Here is a 25,742-nt window from a genome sequence, read left to right as displayed (position 1 = left end):
CACTGTGAATAAAAAGTAGATAACAGATATGACTGCTTATACTTGGCTCACTGTCCTTCTGCCTCTTGCCACATGCGGCCTACACAATTTGTAATTTTACCCTCCTGGTAACCGCATAAGATCACAATTATTCCATGTCGTTCATTCTTTCGGTCCAAGCATCACTATAGGAACGTACGCACATAAAGTTGCGGGTAAAAAACTTTAATTTGCATTTCAAGTGCTGTGCCACATATCTCTACCGCACCTTCGGAGACGGAGGTGGTGTTGGAGTATGACTTCCTGCAGAAGACATCGGAGAAAAAGTGCAGAATTTTCTACCACCTACCGCTCATCCTTCAGGGTAGGTACCTGCCAATGGTATGGAATGAAGTTCGTGTTCCATTCAGCAATGACGCATCCTCCCAGAGTACGCGAAAAGAAACGGCGTACGCTAAAATAAATGACTCTTCATTATGATAAGCGCGCACGATGTGAGATACACGCGTGGAATAAACTTCCTTGGCAGCCAGCAGTCCCTCCGACAAAATGCTCTTCACCCGCCCCCTCTATGGGACATAGAAAAAGCAGATAAAAGGAACTTGGTATAGTGATAGTAATTTTTCTGTTCATTTTTTCACGTTGCGCTGTGGGAGGTACACAGAGTACTTTAATTTCCGAGTAAGGGGAGAATGAAACGAGAAACATGGCAACGGGGAGTATTCCACCGTATGACACGATACTGACGCAACGCAGTTGGTGGCCTACTTCCGGTACGCCGGTGTCGGTAACTATCAGACTACGATTGTAATAAAGTTTCCATTGCGCGCTGTGCGTACGATAACAAGTAGATGTCCAAAAGGATCATTTATTGTTGCTGCCACAGAATAAAGCACTATTTCTAATAGTAGCAATATACAATTTATCATGTGACTCTAAATATATGTTACACTAGAGAAAACAAACTATGTCCCAATTTTTTTTTAAATTGTTATTGTTGATTTGACTTGAACTTTGCACAGATATTCCTATGGGCTATAGGTAACATTTTGTACTATTGTTTGATTAATACAATAATTTCGACAAACTTGTAGATAGCAATCTTAAAATATTTTTATCATGAACAGGCCCCCAGGTCAGAACACACAGACGACTTTCAAACTCTCATTGTTTAGCCAATTTTTCATAGTTTTTATTCAAAAAAGTAAAATTAGAAAGAAAGGTTGTTGAGATAATTTTTATTTCTTGAAAAAAAAATATTTTTAATTTTTCAGAAAGACAAAATTACTATCTACAACTTTGCCGAAAACGTATAATGGTTTTCGTTCGAAGCCGTGGAAGATAGCTGTCAAAGTTACCACAGGATGCAAAGTACAAAGTCATTTTCAATTGACAATTATCAGGTTCTGATAACGCTGTGACCCGTCGCTTTCAATTGAACAACATTTTTTTTTATTTTCGAGCACGTAATGAATCAAATGAAAACTACTCGAATGTTTTTGTATTGATTCTGACAGCTGAAGAGCTCGAAAAGTAAAGAAATGATTTTCAATTGAAAGCAGAGATTAACAGCGTCACTATCACCTAACGATTGTCAATTGAAAATAGACAATGAGCGCTGACCGAGACAGGGGGCTACTTCACGCATACAGAGGAAAGAGAGAGTTGAAAATATCGTGACAATATGGAACGAAGGCCCCAATACCAATTTCACAAATCCAAGTGACTACGGTACGATTTTCACGAAGTGAGTTCAGTTAAAAGGCTTCGCTGATGACTTTGGTGAAGGAAACCTATACCAGACTAGCTTAGCGTATTGGACTGCTAATCAATGCGTCAAAAACAAAGTATTCGAAGGGAATAGGCTCCAAAGAGAACAATGTTAGCCTCCCACCCCGGATTATCGTAGTCGGCGATAAGCTTGAGGTGATAGACGAGTTCGTGTACTTAGGATCGCTGGTGACCGCTGACAACAACACCAGCAAGAAAATCCGGAGACGCGTTCAAGCGGGAAATCGTGCCTACTTTGCACTTCGTAAAACGCTGAGATCCAATCGAGTGCGCCGCCGCCGTACAAAGCTGAAACTGTACAAAACCCTAGTTAGACCGGTGGTCCTTTATGGGCTAGAGAAGACAACAATACTTTGAAGTTTTCAAACGGAAGGTGCTGCGAACCATCTACGGTGGAGTACAGACAGAAGACGGAGAATGACGTAGACGCATGAACCGAAAGCTATACACGCTGCTAGGAGAGACCCCCATTGCACAATTGGTTAAAGTTATCAGATTGCGTTGGGTCGACCACGTCGCAAGGATGCTGGACGACAACGATTCATTTCGGTAACCCCTCCAGCACCAGAAATGAGAAGCATAGTGTGCCCGATGGCTTGATCAGATTGAAAGTGACCTACGAGTGATAAGACGCCTGGGAGCATGGCGCCATACAGCTTTGAACCGAGTGGAATGAAGACGACTTCTTGTTACAGCACGAGCCACCCCGGCTCTAGCCTGCCAGATAATCCGGCCAAATTAATGTCTCGTCTCCGTGGGACGTGGGAACTTTGGTCGTATGCTGACTGGGAAGGGGGAACGTACGCGGCTGTTTCCCCATGTTAGGAGCGGCGTTGACTCGGATGACTATCTCGTAGTAGCCAAAATCCGCGCCCGGCTGTCCAACGTGTTGAAATCCAAGGCAACGAGGAGGATGCAGTTGAACTTCCAGCGGCTATCAACTGAAGTAGTGGCTGCAGAGTACTCGTAGAAGGTTGATGAATGGATTGAGCAAAGAGTTGAAGGGAACCTGAATGAACAGTGGAGACACATCCACAGTTCGATCAGCACTACAGCGCGAGAAGTGTTGGGTACAACTGCGGCAGCTGCGTCCAATGAGTGGTTTGACGCTGAGTGCCAGCGAGTGAAGGAGGAGAAGAACCGCGCCAGGAGTCACATGTTGGCCACGGCTGTGACTCGTCAGAGCGTGGGTAGATATCGAGATGCTAGAGCCACCGAAAAGAGACTCCATCGCCGGAAGAAACGACAGCGTTGGGAGCGTATTCTTGCGGAGGCGGGAGGTTGCTTCTCCAGGCACGATGCGAGGAGCTTCTACAAGAAGGTCAACGGAATCAGAAATCGAAACGTGTCAGCCCCTGTCATGTGCAAAGATAGAGAGGGGAACCTGATAACCGATAAAACAGAGGTGGCCAGGCGTTGGAAGGAACACTTCAGCGTGCTGTTGAACGGTGAGGGAAACAGTGGAGTCGAAAGGAGCAGGATGACTATTGACCGAACACTTCAAAGTCGGGAGCGAACAGCTGTATCGTGCCATCCATCGGATCATGCTGAGAGTGTGGTATGATGAAGAATTGCCCTCGGAATGGTTGGAGGGTCTCATATGCCCGATCTATAAAAAAGGTCATCGCCTGGACTGTAGCAATTATCGGGGCATAGCTCTTCTCAATACCGTGTACAAAATTCTCTCCCACATTCTGTTCCACAGACTGAGGTCGTTGCAGGAGACCTTTGTTGGCGAGCACTAATGCGGTTTTCGAGGGGGACGCTCCACGACGGACCAAATGTTTACCTTGCGACAAATCCTCGATAAATTTCGAGAATTCAACTTGCAGACGCACCATCTGTTCATAGACTTCAGGGCAGCGTACGATTCAGTTAAGAGAAATGAGTTATAGCAGATTATGCTCGGACATGGCTTCCCAACAAAGCTGATTGGGCTGATACGTGTCACCCTTGAAGGTTCTACATCAAGTGTCGGGATATCCGGTGAGATATCGGAATCTTTCGTGACGTTAGATGGTTTGAAGCAGGGTGACGGGCTGTCGAACTTATTGTTCAACATCGCATTGGAAGGTGCTATACGGAGGGCTGGTGTGCAGAGAAGCGGCACCATCATTACGGAGTCGCACATGCTTCTCGGTTTTGCGGATGATATCGACATTATTGGTATTAATCGTAGAGCAGTGGACCTCTCAGGAGGGAAGCTTCGAGATAAGGGCTTGTCATAAACTCTGCCAAAGCGAAATACATGGTGGCTGGCCGAGTGCGTGGTAGTCCGTCGGAGGTTGGTGCTGCGGTGGTGCTAGATGAGGAAACATTTGAAATAGTCGACGAATTTATTTACCTGGGAACATTAGTGACATGTGACAACGAGGTTAGCCGTGAGAAAACAAGGCGGATAGCAGCCGCAAACAGGGCCTTTTACGGATTACGTAACCAGCTAAAGTCCCGCAGTCTGCGAATCTGTACTAAACTTGCACTCTATAAATCACTGATTCTTTCGGTGGCTCTCTACGGCCATGAATCATGGACACTGAAAGAGGCTGATCGGCGAGCTCTTGGGGTTTTTGAGCGTAGGATTTTGCGTTCAATCCTTGGCGGCAAACTTGAAAATGGTGTTTGGCGCAGACGCATGAACCATGAAGTGTACCAGGCATACAAATCGGCGGATATAGTCAAGGATAAAACACGGTAGGCTTCAGTGGGCTGGGCATGTAGCGAGAATGCCGGATGAGCGTCAAGCGAAGGCTATATTTAGTAGGAATCCCGATAGAGGTCGTCGACTTCGGGGTAGACCCCGCACTCGTTGGATGTGTGCTGTCGACGAGGATGCACGCGAAATAGGTGCTAGGGCCGATTGGAGGATAGCAGCTCAAGACCGAGGGACATGGCGACGTATTCTGGATTCGGCACTGGATCGATAATCGGTCTGTCACCTTTAAAGTAAAGTAAACAAGTCTCCGTGGGACCGCAAAAAGGATAACAGACGCTTCTGGAGGCACTCAGTACGGTAAATTTCGCTGTTGATGGTACCCGTTATGATGCACAGTTCACTCAGTTTACCGCCTTGGCATATGGCCTGCCAGAGCATGTATTTTTTGGCAAATTTGTCAATTTTTTTTTCCTTATGTCTTCCGAAATATCAAACTGTGATTCGGCAACGTAGAATTCCAGGCCCGGAATCTGCTTTGCGTCTACGTTGATGTAGGTTTCGTCATCCATAACCACATACATTGGTTTCATTAACCACTCTCGATACAGCTTCCTTTGTTTGTCGTGTTTTGTTGATCACGGCGGTTCGGTGGCTTCCCACGCAGCCCAGCTCGTTTCATTGATTGCTAAACAAATCAGGATGAACACTTTACCTTCAGAGCCACGTCGCGAATCGAAAGGTTCGGATAACGCTAGAAATAATCTAACGCGTTCCGGGCCTTCACAGTGTCAGCTGTCTTCGATATTCTTCCACTTCTAGGCCACCGCTCGGTCGTCTAGGCCTCATTGAACGATTTTATCACTGTCTTCCAATCCATCTCATGGTCGCAGTCGGATTTTCCATGACGACGCACAAAATTCTTCTTGTTTCGATGACATGAGATGTCATAGATCATTGCACACGAAAAATAACCTTACTTTTCTGACACTTCCCACGGGTTTGTTTACAAGGTGTTCTATTTACTTTTTATGTGATCGGAGTAAAAATGAATGATACGAGTACGAAAAAGATGGGAAAACTCTCCGCCTATGCGAATCCGTTACTGTGATCTTTTGGTTTATTTTAGAAACGCAATTTTTAACAAGAAACTTCCGCTTTTCTATTCGAGCCGAAAATTTTTCTATGTAAACAAACCCGCGACAACTGCCAAATCGCTTTCTTCTTCTTGTTTTGTGACGTCATCGCACAATGATCTATAACCACTAAACTGATTGTTATGAAATTTTGCACATGTAAATAATACACTCCAAACTAGTTATACTCAGCTTTTCATCAATTTTTACCCACGTACAAAAACTTTATACGCAGATAAAAATGGTGTACTTTTTTCGAGCACAGGCCTTATCATAGTACTAGTATACTCAATGATTATTAATCATAGCCGAGAAAAACCAAAGCAGCGGCAATTAACTTAGTGCTCGTTAATTGCCGCTGCTTCGGCTACACATCTGATATTGGCACACGAGCGATCGTCAGCCATTGTAATTCGAACACTCGATCAGTACGGTGAACAGCGCGGGCACTCTGAGTGGTCAACCTACAAGTGATGTAATATTTACCATCAACACCAAGTGTGGACAATACGTCAATCAGCGAAGCTATTTGGATCCATCCGAGAAACATCAGTAAACGGAACGAGCAAACAATCAGTGGAACGGCGAAGGTTTACTGAATTCTTCAATGGTCGCATCCTGGGAGGCAGGAGTATGAGGCATTAGGCATTAGTAGTAGAGCTGTACCGAATACCACTATTCGGCCTTTGGCCGAATACCGATTACTTACTTTATGAACTATTCGGCCAGCCGAATATTCGGCCGAATACTTGCAAAGATAACGATATTTTTTCATTTAATTTTTGCTTTCATTCAAGCGCCACGCAACGTTATCGCACCCGTCATTCTCGTTTTAAATTACTAATTTTGTTTCCGTGTATAAATTGTAAGCCGTCACCTCGATGCGCCTAGCCTCCCACAATAACAATAACATAACCTCAAATCAGTCCGTTTTTTCCCTCGCTAGTGTTCGCGTTGAAATTCGCAAAATGACTGAGAAACGTTCGGCTGTTTGGGAATTTTATCTAGTTAATGACGAGGGCAAAAGTGCAAAGTGCATCGAATGCAACGCAACAATATCTCGCGGTGGAATTGGTAAAAATGCAACGAATACGGCGATGGTTAATCACCTAAAATTGCACCCGAAATTGTACCAAGCTTACGGTGCCAAGGAATGTGAACGGAAATCATCGAAAGCATCCAAAGAGAGGCTCTCTCAAACTACACTTAAGGAGTGTTTTTTTTTTTTCAATGAACTTAAGGAGTGTTTGTCCGCAGCAGAAAAGTGGGACCCAAAATCTATCAAATCTAAGGAAATTACAGGTGCAATTGCTGAAATGATGGTTCTGGATCTACAACCATTCTCGATGGTCGAAAATGAAGGTTTTCGTCGACTTATGGCCAAAATGCAGCCGAAATATCAGGTAAGCTCACTGATGCAGGTCCACACCTGACTATTCAGCAATTACATTGCAGATTCCCAGCCGGAAATATTTTTCGACAACAATCATTCCTGACATGTACGCTAAATGCAGAGAGGCAAAACAGAAGTCACTTCCTCGGAATGGGTTCATTTCGTGTACTACGGATATCTGGTCTTCGCCAAGTAACAAAGCTGTTATCAGCCTCACCGGTCATTGGCTAGACGAAAATTGTGCTAAACAGCATGCGATTTTGAACACCTGTGAATTCCCTGGTTCCCATACCGGTGAACGAATTGGTAACAAAATACACGGAATATTGGCGGACTGGAACATACCTGTCTCGAGCGTACATCTGATCCTACGTGATAATGCAGCCAACATGATCAAAGGATTGGATACGGCTGAACTGCCACATGCGGGCTGTTTCATTCATACTTTGCAGCTGGTAGTTCTCGATGCTCTCGACTCGCAAAAAGCAGTTAGAGACTTAATTGCCAAATCTCGTAACATCGTTACCCATTTCAATCATTCTCCGTTGGCTTGTGACAAGCTACTCGAAATCCAGAAGAGATACGAGCTAACGGAACATAAGCTCGTGCAAGACATACGAACCAGGTGGAATTCGACATTTTATATGCTTCAGCGGCTGAATGATCAACGGCCAGCGGTAACCTACTACACCGGTGAGTTCAACAGCATCAAAAATTTGTCCGAATGTGAATGGAATTTGATCAGCCCTGTCTTAGAGTTGTTGGGTCCTTTCGAAGAAATTACTTGTCTTATTAGAAGCGAAAACTCATGCATTTCGGAAGTTATCCCTTATGTAATTACCCTTCGTTCATACCTGGAGAAGCCGAATAAAAACCAAAAATCTGTAGAAGCAACTAAGGATGCATTGCTCCGTAATATGAAGTCACGATTCAGGCTCATTCTGCAGGAAAGTGTCTTCACGTATGCTACCGTCGTCGATCCAAGATTCAAGTTTAACTTTATCCCAGAAGAAGAACGTGCTCCCTTGAAAGATAAAATAATTGCCGAAATTACTGAATGTTCCCAAGATGCTGTGAGGACATCAGACGACTCGCCACTACCAGGACCTTCGTCAGCAAACAGATTGGGCTCGTTTCCTGCCGTGTTTAAACTAATAAGGAAGTACTTGTCAGCACCCGCTAGCACAATCTTCAGTGAGCGCTTATTCTCCACTGAGGGGTTGGTTTCTGAGCAACATCGGAGCAGCTTACTACCAGAAAAGGCGGAAATGATTACTTGCTTAAACCGAAACTTCAAGTTTTTAAATGAGTAGATTTCCAATATAGCTTTTCATATATATTATCTCCAACATTCAAAAAACTAAATAAACCAGTAACACAACAAATTATGTCAGTTTTATACCTACAACATGAATAAATGAAACATTCGGCAGAACTATTCGGCCAGCCGAATATTCGGCCATTTCGTAATTTGGCCAATATTCCGCCCGAATATTCAGTCAGCCGAATATTCGGAACAGCTCTAATCAGTAGCAACTAATAAATTCAGTTAAATTTACTTTACAAACCGTTTTTCCTAAATCATTAAATTAGTTTTTTAAAAAGCTAACCGTCAGTGGTGGGCACCATTCCGCAAATTCGCTAATTTGCTAATTAGCGACGCTAAAATTCAGTTAGCGATTTAGCGATTACGCTAATTTTTTAGCTGGTTAGCGAAACTGTTAGCGTCGCTAAAATTTTGGCCTTCTAAACGCTAATCGCTATTCGCTAAATTTTGTAGAGAAGCGACAATAGAAATATTTAGAAAAACTGTGAATTGCTGATGGCGTACGTAAATTGCTTCGAAAGATGAACATACTTTACTGCGAAAGTTACTTTTGTCAGTTTTTTTACCCTACAATGGAGTTCCAGTTATCGTACAAGCCACAGGAGCATTTTGAATTTTCGACACACCAAGAACTTTGGTAAATTGCAATGCGCTTGAAATTATGACAACTTTGGTTCTACTTTTTCGATGCAGATAATAACTGATTTTTTATGAAAACAATCCTAAGAGTATCTATTTTCAATGCAAGCTAAATAACTTAGGTTATTCTTGTTTTTAGAAAATCAAATATGATTATCGTTTCGTGAACCTCTTATTGTAAATAGCTTTAAAAAGTAATTGTTTTCGTTTGTTTAACCAAAAAAGATCAAAGTGGTCCAAATCTTACAAAACACGAGCAATAAATATAGCGAAATGACTATTTTCATATTATAAAGTTAGCGAATAGCGATTAGCGAAAGTTCCGCTAATGTGGGCTTAGCGTTTAGCGTTTAGCGATTATCGAGCTAAATTTTCCGGTTAGCGGCTTAGCGATTAGCGTCGCTAAATTTTCGATTAGCGGTGCCCACCACTGCTAACCGTCATACACAAAAACCGTAAAATTCAAATTCTCAACACATGCATACAACCATAAGACACCACGCATCGCAAATAAATAATATATTCCCACGCTTCGTTCCCGGTTGGCATTAGTGACACAAACAGTTTCCTCAACTACTGCGCTGACACGAAGAACAAAAAAAATACAATTACACTCTATTCCTGTCACATGTGTCACCGGGTGAAAACCTCAATTAGTGTCAGTTACTCCATAAAGCACCCACTTAACTTGAGGCACGATGTCATTAAAATATTAACCAACTCGATTCGTGGAAAAGTGTCATAAATATAGAACCAGTGGTTCTGCCATGTTGCTCCTCCAAACCCCCGGCCCGGTCGGGGTGACTGCAGCACTCACAAGTTAATCGGAAGGCCGACTAGGCTGCGTGCATGTTTACTGCTAATCGTGGAATGGGGTACTTTTATGTTTTGCCAAATCCGTTCAGAGTTGATACTGAAAGCGAAAAATTGTTATCAGACCTCGCCTTATGGAATACAGTGTAATATTCAATGATTCCAAATTAGCTTCCCATTTTTTCGTGGCATTACTTTTCTTTTCCCTAGCTCAACTCAGAAGAAGCATGCCGGCTCAATGCATTACCTGCATTGACGTTATAGAAAAGTACTATTTTAATGATGAATTGAATTACTGCATATGTGATTTTAAATGGACTCATTAGTAGCATTAAACATTATTGACCAAATGAACACTAATTATTGAATTCACTATTTTAATTAGAAAATCTCATTCAATGTTCGCTTTCCATCATTTACGCATTTTTTTAAAAGAACAACAAATCTCAAACTTTCTTTTCAATTGGCTATGCAGATATCTTATGTTAATAGTTATTATCCATCCATTCAGTCGTCAAGCGCTAAGCTATTATTAACATGCCAGTTATTATCCGTACGCAGAAAACACTTTACTGTCAACCAGTCGACGATATAATGCTGGCTTTCAATTATACACACATAATCGTGCCTCATCAGGCGTTAGCCATAGTCTTCCGACTCCCAGACCATCGAACAACCAACCGACCTTTCTACTAACTGGCTAAAGTTAATTAACGTGTATGTGCGGGGGAGCGAGTAAGCTGTTACCTTATACCCTTACAGCTAGAAAAAATATTCGGAGCTGTCAGTGCTGGAACAGGGGAAAAAGGATAACGGTTTTGCGTAGCGAAATTATTACTTTCCTGCAGGAACCTTTGGGCGTAAATAACCTGACATTACATGACATGACATTATTCCACGAAATGAACTTGTACAGTTAGAAGCTTTGAGAAGTGCAGTTTCTAGGCTGAAAAGTCGAATCACATGTAAAATTTGACTCCGTTCGACAAATTAACGGACTATCGAAAAAATCTTACGTTAAAAACTGTGTTACAAAAGGCAAATACATATGTCATTGAACTTGTGAAGAGGCAAATCTGTTGTAACTGAGAACACTACTGGATTTCAGTACTCGGAAATCTGAACAAATTTGTATGTAAAAAACTTGAGTTAAAGCCTTAAAAATCAGTTTTTAGAGACACAAATTATCATAAAACAGGTAAAATTATATAGAACACTTTTGTGAGTAGTTGCAACCAATTTAACTTATTAATTTATTTAATAATAAAGCAAAATCAACAAATATTGAAAAAAACTGGTATGGAGTTTAATTACAAACCTGATGGTGCAGTAAAAAAAAACCCTTTATACTTTATTGTCTATAAAGGATAAATATATGAACACAAAAAATTACTAGCTGTTGCTATTTGATGTTTCAACTCCATCTTTTCGAATCGAACATTTTGAATCATGATTGGTGTTACGATTTTATGGTTTTAGAATAATTATAACACCTTTTACTAACCAGATTAGTTCGGATATTTGATGGTAATTGTAACCTCGACAATATCTCTGAATGTTACTGTACAACATTCGCAGCTCAAGACAAACACTGGTCGCCATTGAAAAATGCAATACATCGCTTTCGAAAAGCAGCATCTCATGCCCCAAAAAAATGGAATCGAATACTGAAAAAAATACCATTCTATATCTATAATACCTGACTGCGGCTAATTTCTGGCGCTGCGCCCTAGAGGCCAAACTAGCACGGTTGCGTTCCCTATTTGCTAGATTAGCAGAGTGGCAGCAGCAGACACCGGAGCGATATTACGGCACGTAAAATTGACTCTGTCGAGTGTTTGTGATGGGTTCCCATCATCGACCGAGTCAGATTTTTTGCGAGGCTGACAGTAAAAAGTGCCTGTTTTCTCCAATGCACCGGTAGAAGAGCGATTGTCGGTCGGCAGTCTATTCGAGAGAAATATTAGACGAAATGTGGTGCCCAAAATAAACAGCATCTATCATCATTCCGTAGCAGGCAACTCTAGTTACTGCATGAAAGTTTATCTTTACTACGATGCATGCAAGCGAAGTAGGGTTTTTTCACGAATTGGTTTGATAACATAGAGGACGTGATAAAATTTAACAAGTGCAAGCCCACAGTTTTCAAACGTTTTAAGATGAATATGTAGTTTGATCTAGTATTTTGAGCAATCTTTTCCCACTATGCGGCTTTTCACTCCAAACCATCCGCTCCAGTCAGAACCAGTCAAGCAGTAAAGAGTGATAGTATGAAAAATGGCTCTATATTCACCACGTGTTCCTTCACGTCGGTCTTCAAATCATCAACAGCTGGTCGTTCGGAATACGGTGTATCCCATGCACCTCACATACACAAAATCAGCACACAGAAGCCAGGCTTTTTTACCTGATGCTCCCACCTTTCAAACGAAAACAAGCAAGAGCAGAACGCACTGACTTCGAACTAAATCCTTCAATATTTCACACCTCCAACGGTATTGAGCCAAACTAGGTTGTCGTCGTATCGTTGGGGTGGAGAAACGCTAAATTTTACCTGCAAACGAGGAAACCCAGTAGCTGGAAAACAGATTAAAAATATTCCACTCACATTGCCAGCGCAGCCCGTTTGAAGCGTTTTACAGCAGTTTTTTTGCTTCCTCCCTTACACTCTTGTCGGGATACCAGACCGTCTGCAGTAACCGAAACTTCCTCGTTCCCTTATTCCGGAAAATCCCTACCAGTAATATTTTTCCACCAATGGGCGGCCAAATTGATCCTGAGGGTGAGCTATTCGGCCGGTTGAATGAAAGACTGCGATGAAGGTTGTTTTTTTTTTCTATTTTGCTAGTGTTTGATAGGAGTTCCATCATCCCCTCATCACCTTCGTCATCATTACCGAGCACGGCTTGATTGTTTTGATTGGCGGTATTTGATAAGTTAAGTTTTTCAACGATAGAAAATAGTTTTACTTATTGGTTGCCGTCATAAACTACGAAAAGCACAGGTTAGTTTTTAGTATATAAAATATAAATGCACATTATATAAAACCACCAAATTGTACATATCTTATTGAAAAAAATCACAGTAATACAATACAATTTCTATCTCTATTTTTGTTATATCTTCTTCACCCGTTAGACTCAATATTATCCCTCAGAACAGCTGCAGCGGTTCAACAAATTCTTCAAATAACTCACGCGTTCAACAAAACGCTCATCTTCTCGATCACCGCAGCCGTCTGTATGGCCCAAGCATCAATGCCCATCAGATTGAGCGGAGTAGATTTGCCACTACATAGACCGGAACCTTCTGGGTACCGACACACAGCCGTACGACACAACGATAGCACAAGCAACCGTCTCCATCTCTAAACCGCGTGCAAATAAAAACCGATGACTTGATATTGACATATTTTGATAGATTACCCACCTAAGCGCCCAGTAATGAGAGTAAACGTTTAAAAAGTTTGCCCTGGAAAACACCATCCATCCTTCCGTACGATGTCGGAGACTGCTGGAATAGTCGCACTGATATACCTTCCACTAACGTTGTATTGAGTCAAAAGGTGTGCTAAGGGTGATAGTACCTAACTTCACACTACACAAATTTAGTCTGCCTACCTTTCCTCACTTAAATGGTGATCATTCAACGCGTCGCCGGATGTATTACTGGAGTGGGTGTGGTAGGAAAAGCTTTTAATAAATGCTGAGTGCATAAACGATTTTCACCGCCAAGTGACGTTGACGAAAGACGTGTGAAAATCGCTTCTTCTGAAAAGGAATCCACTTGATGGGTTTCGTTATTGGTTGAGCGCTGAGCTGGTGCAAGTAAGTGACATAAGGGAATGAGACGGAATAGTCAATCAAATAAATTATCTACCGTTTAGAGCGGGACTGAAAATGATGATTGAGAGCTCTGTACCCGTTTTGTTTTGGGTAAATTTATTTTGGACGAGGCTGGTTCAATAAGTAGTTGCCAATTAAGTTCGTGGTTGTTTGAAAATTATGTTTCAGCAATAATATTAACTCATTATTTTTTTAAATTTTCTGTCTAATAAATTTTATTGAACGGTATTGTGCTACCCAATCAGATTTTGCCTCAACTTATATTCAATGAAAGTGTCGAGTTGATGATTTCATTCCACAAGAAATTCACAAAACATTCACTGGTGTATGTTAAATGTCTACGATTCATACATTCCATATGAATTTTCAAATCAACAAGTATGCTCGGTGTTAATGAAAATTGGTCGACATTGACCGAACTAAAGTGGACAACATGTCCAACTTCTACTACGGGACGGTTGGATATACATTCGTTACTTGAGACGCAGAAAAAATAGTTTTGCTAGAAATATTCAATTCATTGAGTAGCGAAAGGCTACACCTAAATACAACTCAATTTGAAACCAGGTTAAGTTGGTGTTGTAAAGTCTCGATTTTTTCTCCGCATATAATATTTGCCTATGTCTAATAACATATTTGACGCATATTACTTTAGACCTGTAATGTAATTGAAATGAATTTCGTTTACTCCAGATTACTGTTTTCTTTTGCCACGTCATAAGCTTTCAACCGATGTATTTTGAAACGCATCGTCCTCTCTGCGAGAGATTTCAGCACGTTCGAGCACGTGCACGGATCTTACAAGTCTACAGGAATAAAATAGACCCCACACGTGGTCCTTAGCCTCTTATCTAGCCACTCCTATCCCAACCTCCGGTGCCAGCTGGGATACGAGCAACCAAGGGAAGATCGGGTAACCAACCCCGGTGGAAACCTGTTCGTATGCTGACAGGGAAGGAAAGCTCTTTTGAGCTTCCGAGCGTCTGTCCTCCATGTTAGGAGTGGCACAAAACGGCGTCTGTACTCCAGGTTAGGGGCGGCTGATTACCGTCCTCGTGCCAACGTGGGACTCTAAACAGTGTTGTGCACGATGATCCTCCGGCGAGACAGGGGGTTGGTGCGAAGGCCTTACAAGCCGCCACCATAAAACACTCACAAGTAATGAACGAGGAACAAAAAAAATCGGACTGGAACAATCGGCATGCAACGTAAACGGGCTAACGATTGGAAACTCGGGACGTGGAACTGCCGGTCTCTCAATATCCAAGAGAGCATACGAGTGCTTTCCAAAGTATTGAAATCCCGCAGATTCGACGTCGTAGCGCTGCAGGAGGTGTACTGGCAGGGCTCAATGGTACGTACGTTCCGGGATGGTCATGCCATCTACCAGAGCTGCGGCAACACACATGAGCTGGGGACAGCTTTTATAGTGATGGGCGAGATGCGGAAACGGATTGTTGGTTGGTGGCCAATCAGCCCTCGAATGTGCAGGTTGAGACTCAAGGGCCGGTTTTTCAACATAAGCATCATAAACGTGCACAACCCTCACCTCGGAAGTACTGAAGACGACAAGAATGAATTTTACGCGCAGTTGGAGCGTGAGTACGACCACTGCCCAAAACATGATATCAAGATCTTCATCAGAGATTTCAACGCTCAGGTCGGCCAGAAGAAGGAATACAAACCGGTGATTGGAGGGTTCAGCACGCACCAGCGGACCAGCGAGATGAGCCTAAGACTCATCGACTTTGCCGCCTCCAAGAACATGGCCGTGCGTAGAACCTGCACAACACAAGTCCAACACAAGTACACCTGGAGGTCACCAAATCAGACGGAAACACAAATCGACCACGTTCTGATTGATTGTCGGCACTTCTCAGACATCATCGACGTCAGATCCTAGGAGCGCTAACGTCGACTCGGACCACTACCTGATGATGGTTGAGATGTGCATTCGCTCGAAGCTGCGCTGCTGGAAGAGGACCAGCTGGAGGAAGGTCCTCTCGAGGACTGTTGGAACACAATTAAAACAGCCATCAACAGCGTAGCGGGCATGTGGGACGAACCTAACGAAAGGAGTGGCTCGATGACGAATGCAGGAGGGGGATGGATGAGGAGAATACCTACCTACCAGAAACTCCACGCATCCAGCAGAGACTTTGTGCCGCGAGCCAAAATGTACTGTGATAAAGGTGCTAGTATTCTGACGGATGATCGTGAGGTGACCGAAAGGTGGAAGCAGCACTTCGACGAACACCTGAATGGCGCCCAGGCAGGAGACCATGGCGGCGGAGAAAGCGATCCCGCCGGTGCAACAAATGTAGAAAACGTGCCAGCCTCAACGATAGACTAAGTTAAGGATGCCATCAAGCAGCTGAAAAACAATAAATCGGCTGGGAAGGATGGCCTAGGAGCGGAGCTTATTAAGATGGTCCTGGAGAAGCTGGCCACCTGTTTGCACCGGCTGATTGCAAGAATTTGGGATACAGAACAGCTACCGGAGGAGTGGAAAGATGGGGTTATCTGCCCTATCTATAAGCAAGGCGACAAATTGGACTGTAGGAACTATCGTGCGATCACCGTTCTGAATGCCGCCTACAAAGTGCTGTCCCAAATCATTTTCCCCCGTCTCTCACCCCTAGCCAACAGATTTGTGGGAAGTTATCAGGCCGGCTTCGTGGAAGGACGGTCTATGACGGACCAAATTTTTACCATACCGCAGATCCTCCAGAAATGCCGTGAATGCAGAACCCTCACACATCACCTATTCATCGACTTTAAAGCCGCGTATGACACTATCAACCGAAAAGAGCTATGGAAGGTGATGGCCGAAAACGGCTTTCCGGCGAAGCTGATTAGACTGATAAAGGCTACGGTGGTTGGGACGCAGTACTGTGTGCGGATTTCGGGTGGATTGTCGGGTCCATTTAAATCCCGCAGGGGACTTCACAGGGTGATGGTCTCTCCTGCCTGTTAATCAACATTGCGCTACAGGATGTAATAAATCGAGCGGACAAATCCAGTCAATTCGTTTGCTTTGCTGATGATATGGACGTTGTCGGCAGAACAACTGCGGCGGTGACAGAACAGTACACTAGAACAAAACGCGAAGCAACGAGGATTGGGTTGCAGATAAATACGTCTAAAATGAAGTATATGCTAGCCGACGGGACCGAAGCCAACCGACAACGCCAAGGCAGTAGCATTACGATCGACGGAGATGAGTTTTAGGTAGTCAATGAGTTTGTCTATCTTGGCTCACTGGTTACTGAGGACAGTGATACCAGCTGAGAGATCCGGAGGCGTATTATCAGCGGAAGTCGTGCCTACTATGGGCTCCACAAGCAATTGTGGTCGCGCAACTCTACGGTGAACCCAGTATTCAGAAGGTGGCTAAAGCTGGACGGATACGCTGTGCAGGGCATGTTGCAAGAATGCCGGACAACTGCCCTGCGAAGATGGTGTTTGCCTCGAATCCGGTACGAAGAAGACGACCAGAGGCGCAGCAGGCAAGATGGGTAGACCAGGTGGAGCTAGATCTGGCAGAGAGTACACGGTGTGCCAGGGATTGTAGAGCGGCAGCTAATAACCAAGTGAATTGGAGAAACTTTGTAAATCAGGCCATGTCATTATGACAGACTGCCGCGCATAGCAAGTCAGTCCCATTTGCATTTTCAGTAAAATTGAGTTATTACGCGTAAATGGTAGCTAACAATGCATAGTTTCATAACAATTGATGAGCTCAACAACTTTGTTCTGAAAAACTGCTGGAAAACATCCAAACATATTATCCCATCTCGTAAGAAGCAATGTTATAAAATCATATAAAAACGCGCTTTTCTCGCCTTGCTGAAAATGCAGGTGGGACTAACATGCTATGCGCGGCAGAGAATGCCAAATAAATAAAATAATATGGCCAATTCTCTGGTCGCAGAAAAGTTTATCAGTTTCAGGCCATTTTCATTGGTTGACGAGTGAAGACTATGCCTTCCAATGACCGGACGGAAGATTTCCTCCCTCCCAATCTATGCGTTTGCATCTCCGATGACGATTTTTACTTCATGTTTTGGGCACTCGTCATAGATTCGTTCATGCTTTCCATATAACTAATCTTTGGCGTCATCGGATTTGTCGTATGTCTGGCTGCGAGCGAGGTGGTGGGTACTTGGCGAGGAAAATAGCGATCGACGACTGGTTTGATGCAGAATGCCTGAGAGCGATGGACGGGAAGAACCGTACCAGAAGGCGCATGTTCAATGCGTTTACCCGTAAAAACAGAGAGAAATGCAGGGAGACAAGTGCTGTCGAAAATAGAGTCCACCATCGGAACAAGTGCGAGCATGAGGAGCAGACGCGTGCCAGCGTAAAAGACAACTTTGTTAAAAACGACGTGCGGAGCTTCTATAGAACAATCAACAAAGTCAGAAGTAGGAATTTCCATGTGGTTGCAGCAAGGTGGAAGGGGCACTTTCAGGCGCTTTTGAACGGCGAGGGACAATATGAGCAACAGGAACAGGCTGTGGAGGCACCAACACAGGAATAGATTTAAATGGTGATTAGTGAGCAGAAAAACGGTAAGGCCGCTGGGAAGAATATTATCCCGGCTGAACTTCTAAAAGCGGGAAGCGAGCGGCTGTACCATGCGATCCACCAGTTCATACTGAGGATTTGAACGCATGAACAAATGCCGAACGACTGGTAGGAAGGCGTCATATATATGCTAATCAAGAAGAAGGGCCATCGACTGGATAATAGCAACTATAGAGGCATTACGTTGTTTAACACCGCAAACAAAGTGCTCTCCCGTATCCTGTTCTCCAGATTGAGACCGTTAACGGAGTCCTTTGTCGGCGAATACCAGGCTGGTTTTCGACAAGGGCGTTTCACGATGGATCAGAAGTTCACCCTGCGACAGAAGTTACGAGAGCATAACTTGCAGACTCAGATTGAAGATTATGCTGGATTAACTCTACCAGAACAAAGTACATAGAAGCGTGGAGAGATTGGTGGGATACGATTTGAAGTGATTAATGAATTTGTTTATCTTGGTACGCTTGTGACATGTGATAACGATATGAGCCGTGAAGTGAAACGACAAATTGCAGCTGAGAACTGGGCCTCCTACGGACTGCGTTTCCAGCTAAGGGTCCATAGTTTGCAAACTCGCACAAAACTAGCGCTGTATAGTATGCTGATCCTCCCGGTGGCCCTTTACGGACATAAAAATGGACGCTGAAGGAAGCTGATCGACGAGTTTTAAGATTTTTTTTAGCATAAAGCTCTACCATTGATACTTAGCGATTAATTGGAACATGTCGCAGGCGCATGAATCGCGACTTGTACCAAATATACAATCATGCTGATATGATGAAGGTAAAACAGCGTAGCAGGCTTCAATGGTCAGAATGCCTAACGAGAGAGCCACCAAAACCATCTCCAGCAGAGAACCAGAAAGAACCAGGCCTCGCACTAGGTGGGATGTGTGCGATGGCAGAAAAGGCACGATCTGCTGGTACATGAAGGAAGGGCTATCCAAGACAGAAGAAGCTGCACATATCTTGTAACAGTAAAGCCGCGCCAAACGGGATCACCAGTTCACTGTTCTCGCACAAAACGATTTATAAGTCGCTCGAGATCGCTTTAAAATACCGAAACCTAATTACCACAGGTAATTGTCGCTTTTCCCCAAGCTTTCTTCCGTGACTAACCTTCGAAACATCCTCGCTTAAGCGCCAGTACCGACAAATGTCTGTACTGCGAGGAAGCGTGTTTCGTACCGGCCCGGCTAGTCCTCTCAAGGCAGGTTACATGCCGCTTAGCTGCCACTCGGTCGTCACCGAGGAGCTGTGTAGCGGAAACTTCGCTTCTAACTTCTGCAGGATGCCGGTGGGAGCGCCAAACCGTTGACGTTGCCGACGCGCGCTGTGGAGGACTCCACGCGCATGTTAAACAAAATGGATGATCCAGGTTTTTCACGTTGCTTCACGTTTTGATTCAACTTTATAGCTTTTTTTCTTATCCTCACGTGGCTAGCTACTTTTCCTCTCTTGTATTCTTTTTAATATTTTCTTCTGTTTCGTTTACACTTATGATTTTATATTTTCCTTCTTTTGGTCACGTTGCGTCATTTCGAAATCTTCTAGCTTAACTTCACTCTCGCGGCTGTCTTTTGGAAAGGTTCCAAATTAATAGCTCGATGATCTCCTATCGCCAACTACTCGAAGCCCGGTCTTTGGCTTGCGTGGCACAAAGGAACGTTTTACGCGTCTTGTCCTGATTGGTCGGTTAAAGGAGCTTCTGGCTCGTATGAGTGGTTTACAAGAAATTGACCGATGCTCCACTCGCGTGGCACGAAGTAATGTCTTTTGTGTCGTGTCCTGATTGGTCGATTGAGAGAAATCTTATTCTGACTTATGAGTAGAGTTCGAGATATAGTCTGGTCTCGAACCCCGTCTACGGAAGCCTTAATTGAGAGTGGTATAATTTTGGTTCGTTTTGAATTACAAAATTTTGGTAGTCATGGCACCATAATCGCTTACGGTTTACAATTTAATTTGGTCGGTCCTAGACTGGGAAACGGCCCGTCGACCAAAGCCAGTAAAGTAAGAAAGTATTCACAAGTTCTCACATGGTTTTGGAAACATCATATCATAAAACTTTGATTTTTTTTCACTCAGGAGACATCCTTGTATTCATTAATATGACAAAATCATAAATTTTTAGGAATATTTATGAACACATATCTTTGAAGCGATAGGGCGTCGAAATAACTAAAATAAGGCTACTTGAATAACATTCCATTATACCCAAGATATCAACGAGCCCTTGATTCAAGGGGTTGGATGTAGGTCGGATTTCATTTGCTTATATTTGGCTTATTTCCAACCACTATAGATTTGACGCGCATCTCCGTCTTGTTGGATTCCGGGAAAGTGGTATCTGTGCCTGTGGTGAAAGTTATCACGATATAGAGCATGTTGTTTGGTCATGCCCTGTACACCGTGACGCCAGGTTTAAATTAATAGCTTCCCTTCAGGCCGGAGGTAGACAGCCGGCTGTTCCTGTTCATGATGTCTTGGCGAGCCTTGACCTACACTACATGTCCCTTTTATACGTTTTCCTGAAATCCATCCATGCCCCGCTTCAGTCCCATTCCCTTCCGGCTACATCCAACAAAACGGCAAGAACACACTTAGGCCCCGGATTTGGAACCAGCAACTAGACTCCGCACGAATCCGACAGTGCCCGAGGAATACAAGCCTTCCATAATTTCCTAGCACAGTGGAACATCAAGATACCCAGTGAACAACGAACCAGCTATTTGAAAGAAAAAACAACAATTTAAGTGCTCACTGACAAGGCGTTATATACAAATTACGTAACGCATGAATAGGAGGAGAGGGGCTAGTTTTCATTACTTATTGATACATATGGGCGAGGGAGTAGTTGAGACAGGTGGAAGCAGGTGGTTTAGCGTTACGTAATTTTAGAGAGAAGTAATAATAATCGTTACTTATTGCTACAAAGGAGGGTAGGATGGTCTGAAATTTAAATTTTTAACGTTTTAACGTGGTCGAATACATCATCCGTCGAATAACATTGCAAACTGAAGTCACTTAAGTTATATCTGTACTTCCGTCATTAACCTTACTTCTGAATCACAATACTATTCCTCGGCCAGGAAGGCAACAGCATGTTATGCATTTTCAAATAACAACATCATGTTCGCATCTTTTCATTGTCATCACATTTTCAGATTTCGAAAGTTGTTTTGGTGTTGTATATGTATAGATCCTATTTTATTTTTAATTTAAGCTGTCGTTCGGCGCGATTTAAATAAAAACTAACTTCACAAAAACGACACCGGACTGATAGAGGCTATGAAGACAGCGAGAACCGAAGACCAAAACCAACGCCACCGAAGCGCCACGAGGAGGCAAAAGTTTTAATTAAATATTTGTATGGCGTTTGAAGCATGAATTTACATATCTGAATAAATTTTAGTACAATTTTCCGCTGCCTCTCTCTTCACAGCAACCGAGCAAGCGGTTCGAACTGCGGAACAAACAGCCCTACGACTGGAACGTGATTCCTGCGATGCGTTGCGGAATATGTCCCCCGCCCAGGTATTATCGCGGCTCCAGTAGCATGATTGGGATTTATACGTTGCCTGCGCTCCACCAGTACGAGTGCGACATCTAAAACAATACTCTCGGAAAACAGATAACATGAGGGAATAATTGAAAAGTAATTTGCAAATGAAAAACTGTTGTGGCACGAGCCAGGACCAGAATATAATGATGCCAGCCAATTAAGTTTCAATAAATTTGGTTGTTATGCTTCATACACAGGGATAACAGAGGCTTTCGTGTCAATTTTATTGAACCGCTTAATTGTTATCCAATAGATCTACTACAATTTAGAATTAAGTGATAGTTTCGATTTTTTTTTACAAACAAAAGCAGACAATATAATAACATACCTACCTAACGGTAAACAAGAAACAATATTTTGTTTGCAGGTTTGTCAACATTCATCATTATCAAATTTGCAGCTTGCATATTTATGATCAGGAAAAAATCTTCAATCTACTATGTCTAATCTATTGTGTGCAAAGATATTTGAAAAATATACCCCACTAAACTGAAAAAGGATTGAAAGAAACTTAGTTAGAATGCAAAGCGTTGCTGAGTATGAGCATAAGTATTGACGACCGCACACAACATAGTTGCACCTCCGTGATTGACCTGAGTTAGTGAAGGTGCGCAGAGAATTACATATAGCGAGTTTTTTTATTCCACTGCGTCAGAGCAAACCTACCGAAGAATAAAAAAACGTCATCACGATTAACGACGCAAGTAAGAAAGAGATAACTGTTTACGAACTAAGCACGTGCGCTGGTGGGTTGAAGTTGACAAATTTTACGGTGCGCTTCGGACAGCACGCCAGGTCAATACTGGGTCAGAATCATGCGAATAAAGAACGGTTTTGACAGCAGTTAGGTTGGCTCCAGGGCAAAACAAAGTGAGCTGGTGGAATGAATAAATTCTCTAATAGATAGGGTAACCGCTCCTATATTCATCTCAGTACCTATATTCATCTCATCACGCCTTTTGGATCAATTTATCGTCAAGTTCTACCATATTTTCAACGTACAACTTTCAACCACTTGACAAAATCGAGAAGCAAATAGATTTACTTTCAAACATATGCATAAATTTGACGATAAATTGGACAAATGAGAGAAATAAGATGAATATAGGTGCATTGTTACCCTAGTTTTTGGGATGTTGTTTTTGAGATGTTGTACCTTCTTCAATGTGAAACAATTCTGTAACCTCTTTATATATAAAGGTCAGTAGTCCCACGTCATTACAAGTATTGACAATAATGAATGACGAATCTGAAAAACTACACTCTACAAATCTCCAGATAACCGTCAATAGTAACTAACCAAGAAACCGACGAAATTATTACTGCTTTTAAATAGGCGGTGAATTTAAAAAAGGTGATAAACTCAGACAGTATTACTACATTGCTTTTTTATAATATTAACTGCCTGGGATACATTAGGCCATATTAACTTTTTTTTCTGCAACATGTTCGATGAACGCCATGTTGCAGGTAAATTTCTTATTTGAGGTAATCCACATTGGAAAAATTTATACCATTAAATAGTTTGATTTGGAACTCCCGCAAATTGAAAAGCAATGAGAATGAGCTTTTTGTTTTCTAACTCTCAATAAAGTGCAATTTTCAGTTATTACTGAAACTTTTCTCAAACCAAATATTAAATTGAGATATGATGGAATAATACGTGGTTCATAAATTCGATAGAAATCAGGGCTCCGGTTATAGAATTGCAATTATAATCCATTGCCAAATCAACCAACATGCTCTTACCCGTCTTGAGTACTACTCACTTAATTGGCCGTACGCCCTAAGACATGGCCTGCACAACATTATTCCGCCAACTTGATCGGTCCATGGCTGCCCGCCTCCAATCCCGTGGGCACCCCTTATTTGACAGATCATGCTCCACCTGGTCTAATTACCTTGCTCTTTGCGCTCCTCTTCGTCTCGTACCAATCGGATCGTCCAGATTTGGCCATTTTCTGGATACTGGGTTCACCGTAGAGTTGCGCGAGCTCATGGTTGATTCTCCGTCTCCACACTTCGTTCTCCTGCACACCGCCAAAGATGGTTCTTAGCACTCGGCGTTCGAAAACTTCGAACACCCGCAGGTCCTCTTCAAGCATTGTCCACGTCTCATGTCCGTAAAAAACAACCCGTCTCATAAGCGTTTTGTATAAGGTGCACTTTGCTCCGGAACTTAGACGTTTCGTAATTTTTTTAGGCACGACTCCTGCTGAAAATTCACCTCCTAATTTCACGACTGGTATCGTTGTTTCCAGTCACCATTGAGCCAAAGTACACGAACTTGTCGACTACCTCAAACTCATCACCGTCGATTATCACAACACTGTCTAGGCGTGCTCAGTCGCGCTCAGCACCACGCGCTAGCATGTACTTCGTTTTAGACGTATTTACCGTCAGTCCAATCTTCTCTGCTTCCCATTTTAGTCTGGTGTACTGATCTGCCACCGCCTCAAATGTTCTGCCAACAGCGTCCACGTCATCCGCAAAGCAGAATGATTGACCGGATTTAACGAAAATCGGGCCCCGCGTGTCTATTCCTGCTCGTCTCACAACACCTTATAGCGCAATATTGAACAGCAAGCAGGTAAGGGATCCGAATGGGTTGGATAGCCTTTATCAGTCTAGTAAGCTTCCCGGGTACACCGTTCTCGTCGAGTATTCTCCATAGCTCTTCACGATTAATCGTGACATAAGAGGCTTTGAAGTCGATGAAGAGATGATGCGTAGGGACTCTGTATTCGCGGCATTTTTGGAGGATCTGCCGCAGAGTTAAGAATTGGTGCGTTGTGGACCGACCCTCCATGAAGCCGGCCTAGTAACTTCTCACGAATTGGTTAGTGCTGACAGTCGCCGGAAAATTATTTGGGATATCACTTTGTAGGCGGCATTCAGGATAGTGATTGCTTGGTAGTTTTCACAATCTAGCTTGTCGCCTTTCTTGTAGATGGAGCAAATAACCCTATCCTTTCACTCCTCCGATAGGCATTCTGTTTCCCAAATTTTAACAATCATCCGATGCAGACAACTGTCCAACTTTCCGGAGCCCATCTTGAGAAGCTCCGCTTCGATACCGTCCTTTCCAGCTGCCTTGTTGTTCTTAAGCCGCAGGATAGCATCATTAACTTCGCCTATCGATGGAGGTGGCACACCTCCGTTGCATGCTGCATCGACAGAGTCTCTTGCGTCGCTGTTCTGATCTCCTGCCTGCACGTCATTCCGATGTTCATCGATGTGCTGTCTCCACCTTTTGATCAACTCATGATCGTCCTTCAAGATATTCCTAGCCCTTATACCTGCAGATTTTGGTTCGCTGAACAAAGCTTTTGCGGGATGCGTTAACCTTCTGATAGAACTTTCGTGTTTCATGAAAGCGGTACAGCTGTTGTAGTTCTTCGCACTCCTCCACCTTGCAGCTCGCTTTTTCCTGGAAAAGTTGAGTTTGCTGTCTCCGTTTCTGTTTGTATTGTAACCGGTGGTTCCGATAAACACTACCTTGTGTCTCCATCCCAAGTCCATTTCCCTGCCTGCTATAAACGACCATACCCCTAAATGCGACTCTGTTGACCGTGTTGTCGGTATCGCGAGAGTAGTGAGAGAGATACAGTATCAAAGGGATTGTTTGTTACGTATGTCCCAAGCGGCGGAACTTTTTCGATGAAAGTGTGAACGGAATCCAAAAAGCTCGGGGTCAATTAAATTAAAAAGAGACATTAACAAACGATGTCATCTAAGGTGGGCAAGGCGGAACGGATGTGACTATATGTCAAAATTTGACATCTTCGTCAAATTTTCGGTCTTATCTAGCATTCTCTAGACATCTAAAGCTTGGCATTTAGCGGAATGCTTTCTTTCTGATCTCGACCCTCAAGCAGAATAGAAGTGCGCGTCGGATAAATTTAAGTTAAAAGTTCTTATTAGAATACACGAGGTGTATAAATTAGTTATACTAGAAGTGGTGGTAGAACTCTAGGCCTAACGTTATTAGAAAACTTAAAAGTAAACCTAGAAC

At 43.1% G+C, this 25,742-nt stretch overlaps 1 protein-coding gene across 1 annotated transcript; it reads left to right on the top strand.

Annotated features, from left to right (window-relative positions):
• Positions 1-6,508: 6,508 nt before the first annotated feature.
• On the top strand, positions 6,509-8,313 carry LOC129724478 (zinc finger BED domain-containing protein 4-like). Its single transcript, XM_055679415.1, has 2 exons — positions 6,509-6,959; positions 7,012-8,313. The coding sequence occupies exons 1-2, from the start codon at positions 6,525-6,527 to the stop codon at positions 8,260-8,262; spliced, it is 1,686 nt and encodes a 561-aa protein (XP_055535390.1). The 5' UTR covers positions 6,509-6,524; the 3' UTR covers positions 8,263-8,313.
• The last annotated feature ends 17,429 nt before the right edge of the window (positions 8,314-25,742 follow it).

The sequence above is a fragment of the Wyeomyia smithii genome, chromosome 2 (genome assembly GCF_029784165.1).
Source record: "Wyeomyia smithii strain HCP4-BCI-WySm-NY-G18 chromosome 2, ASM2978416v1, whole genome shotgun sequence".
Lineage (NCBI taxonomy): Eukaryota > Metazoa > Arthropoda > Insecta > Diptera > Culicidae > Wyeomyia > Wyeomyia smithii.
The sequence above is the reverse complement of the archived record's forward strand: the minus strand, read 5'-3'. Positions and strand labels throughout refer to the sequence as shown.

Bases quoted from the DNA above. Each gene is read 5' to 3' on its own strand.
- LOC129724478 (XM_055679415.1), top strand. From the start codon at position 6,525: ATGACTGAGAAACGTTCGGCTGTTTGGGAATTTTATCTAGTTAATGAC. The intron at 6,960-7,011 runs GTAAGCTCACTG...ATTACATTGCAG, and splicing joins AAATGCAGCCGAAATATCAG to ATTCCCAGCCGGAAATATTT.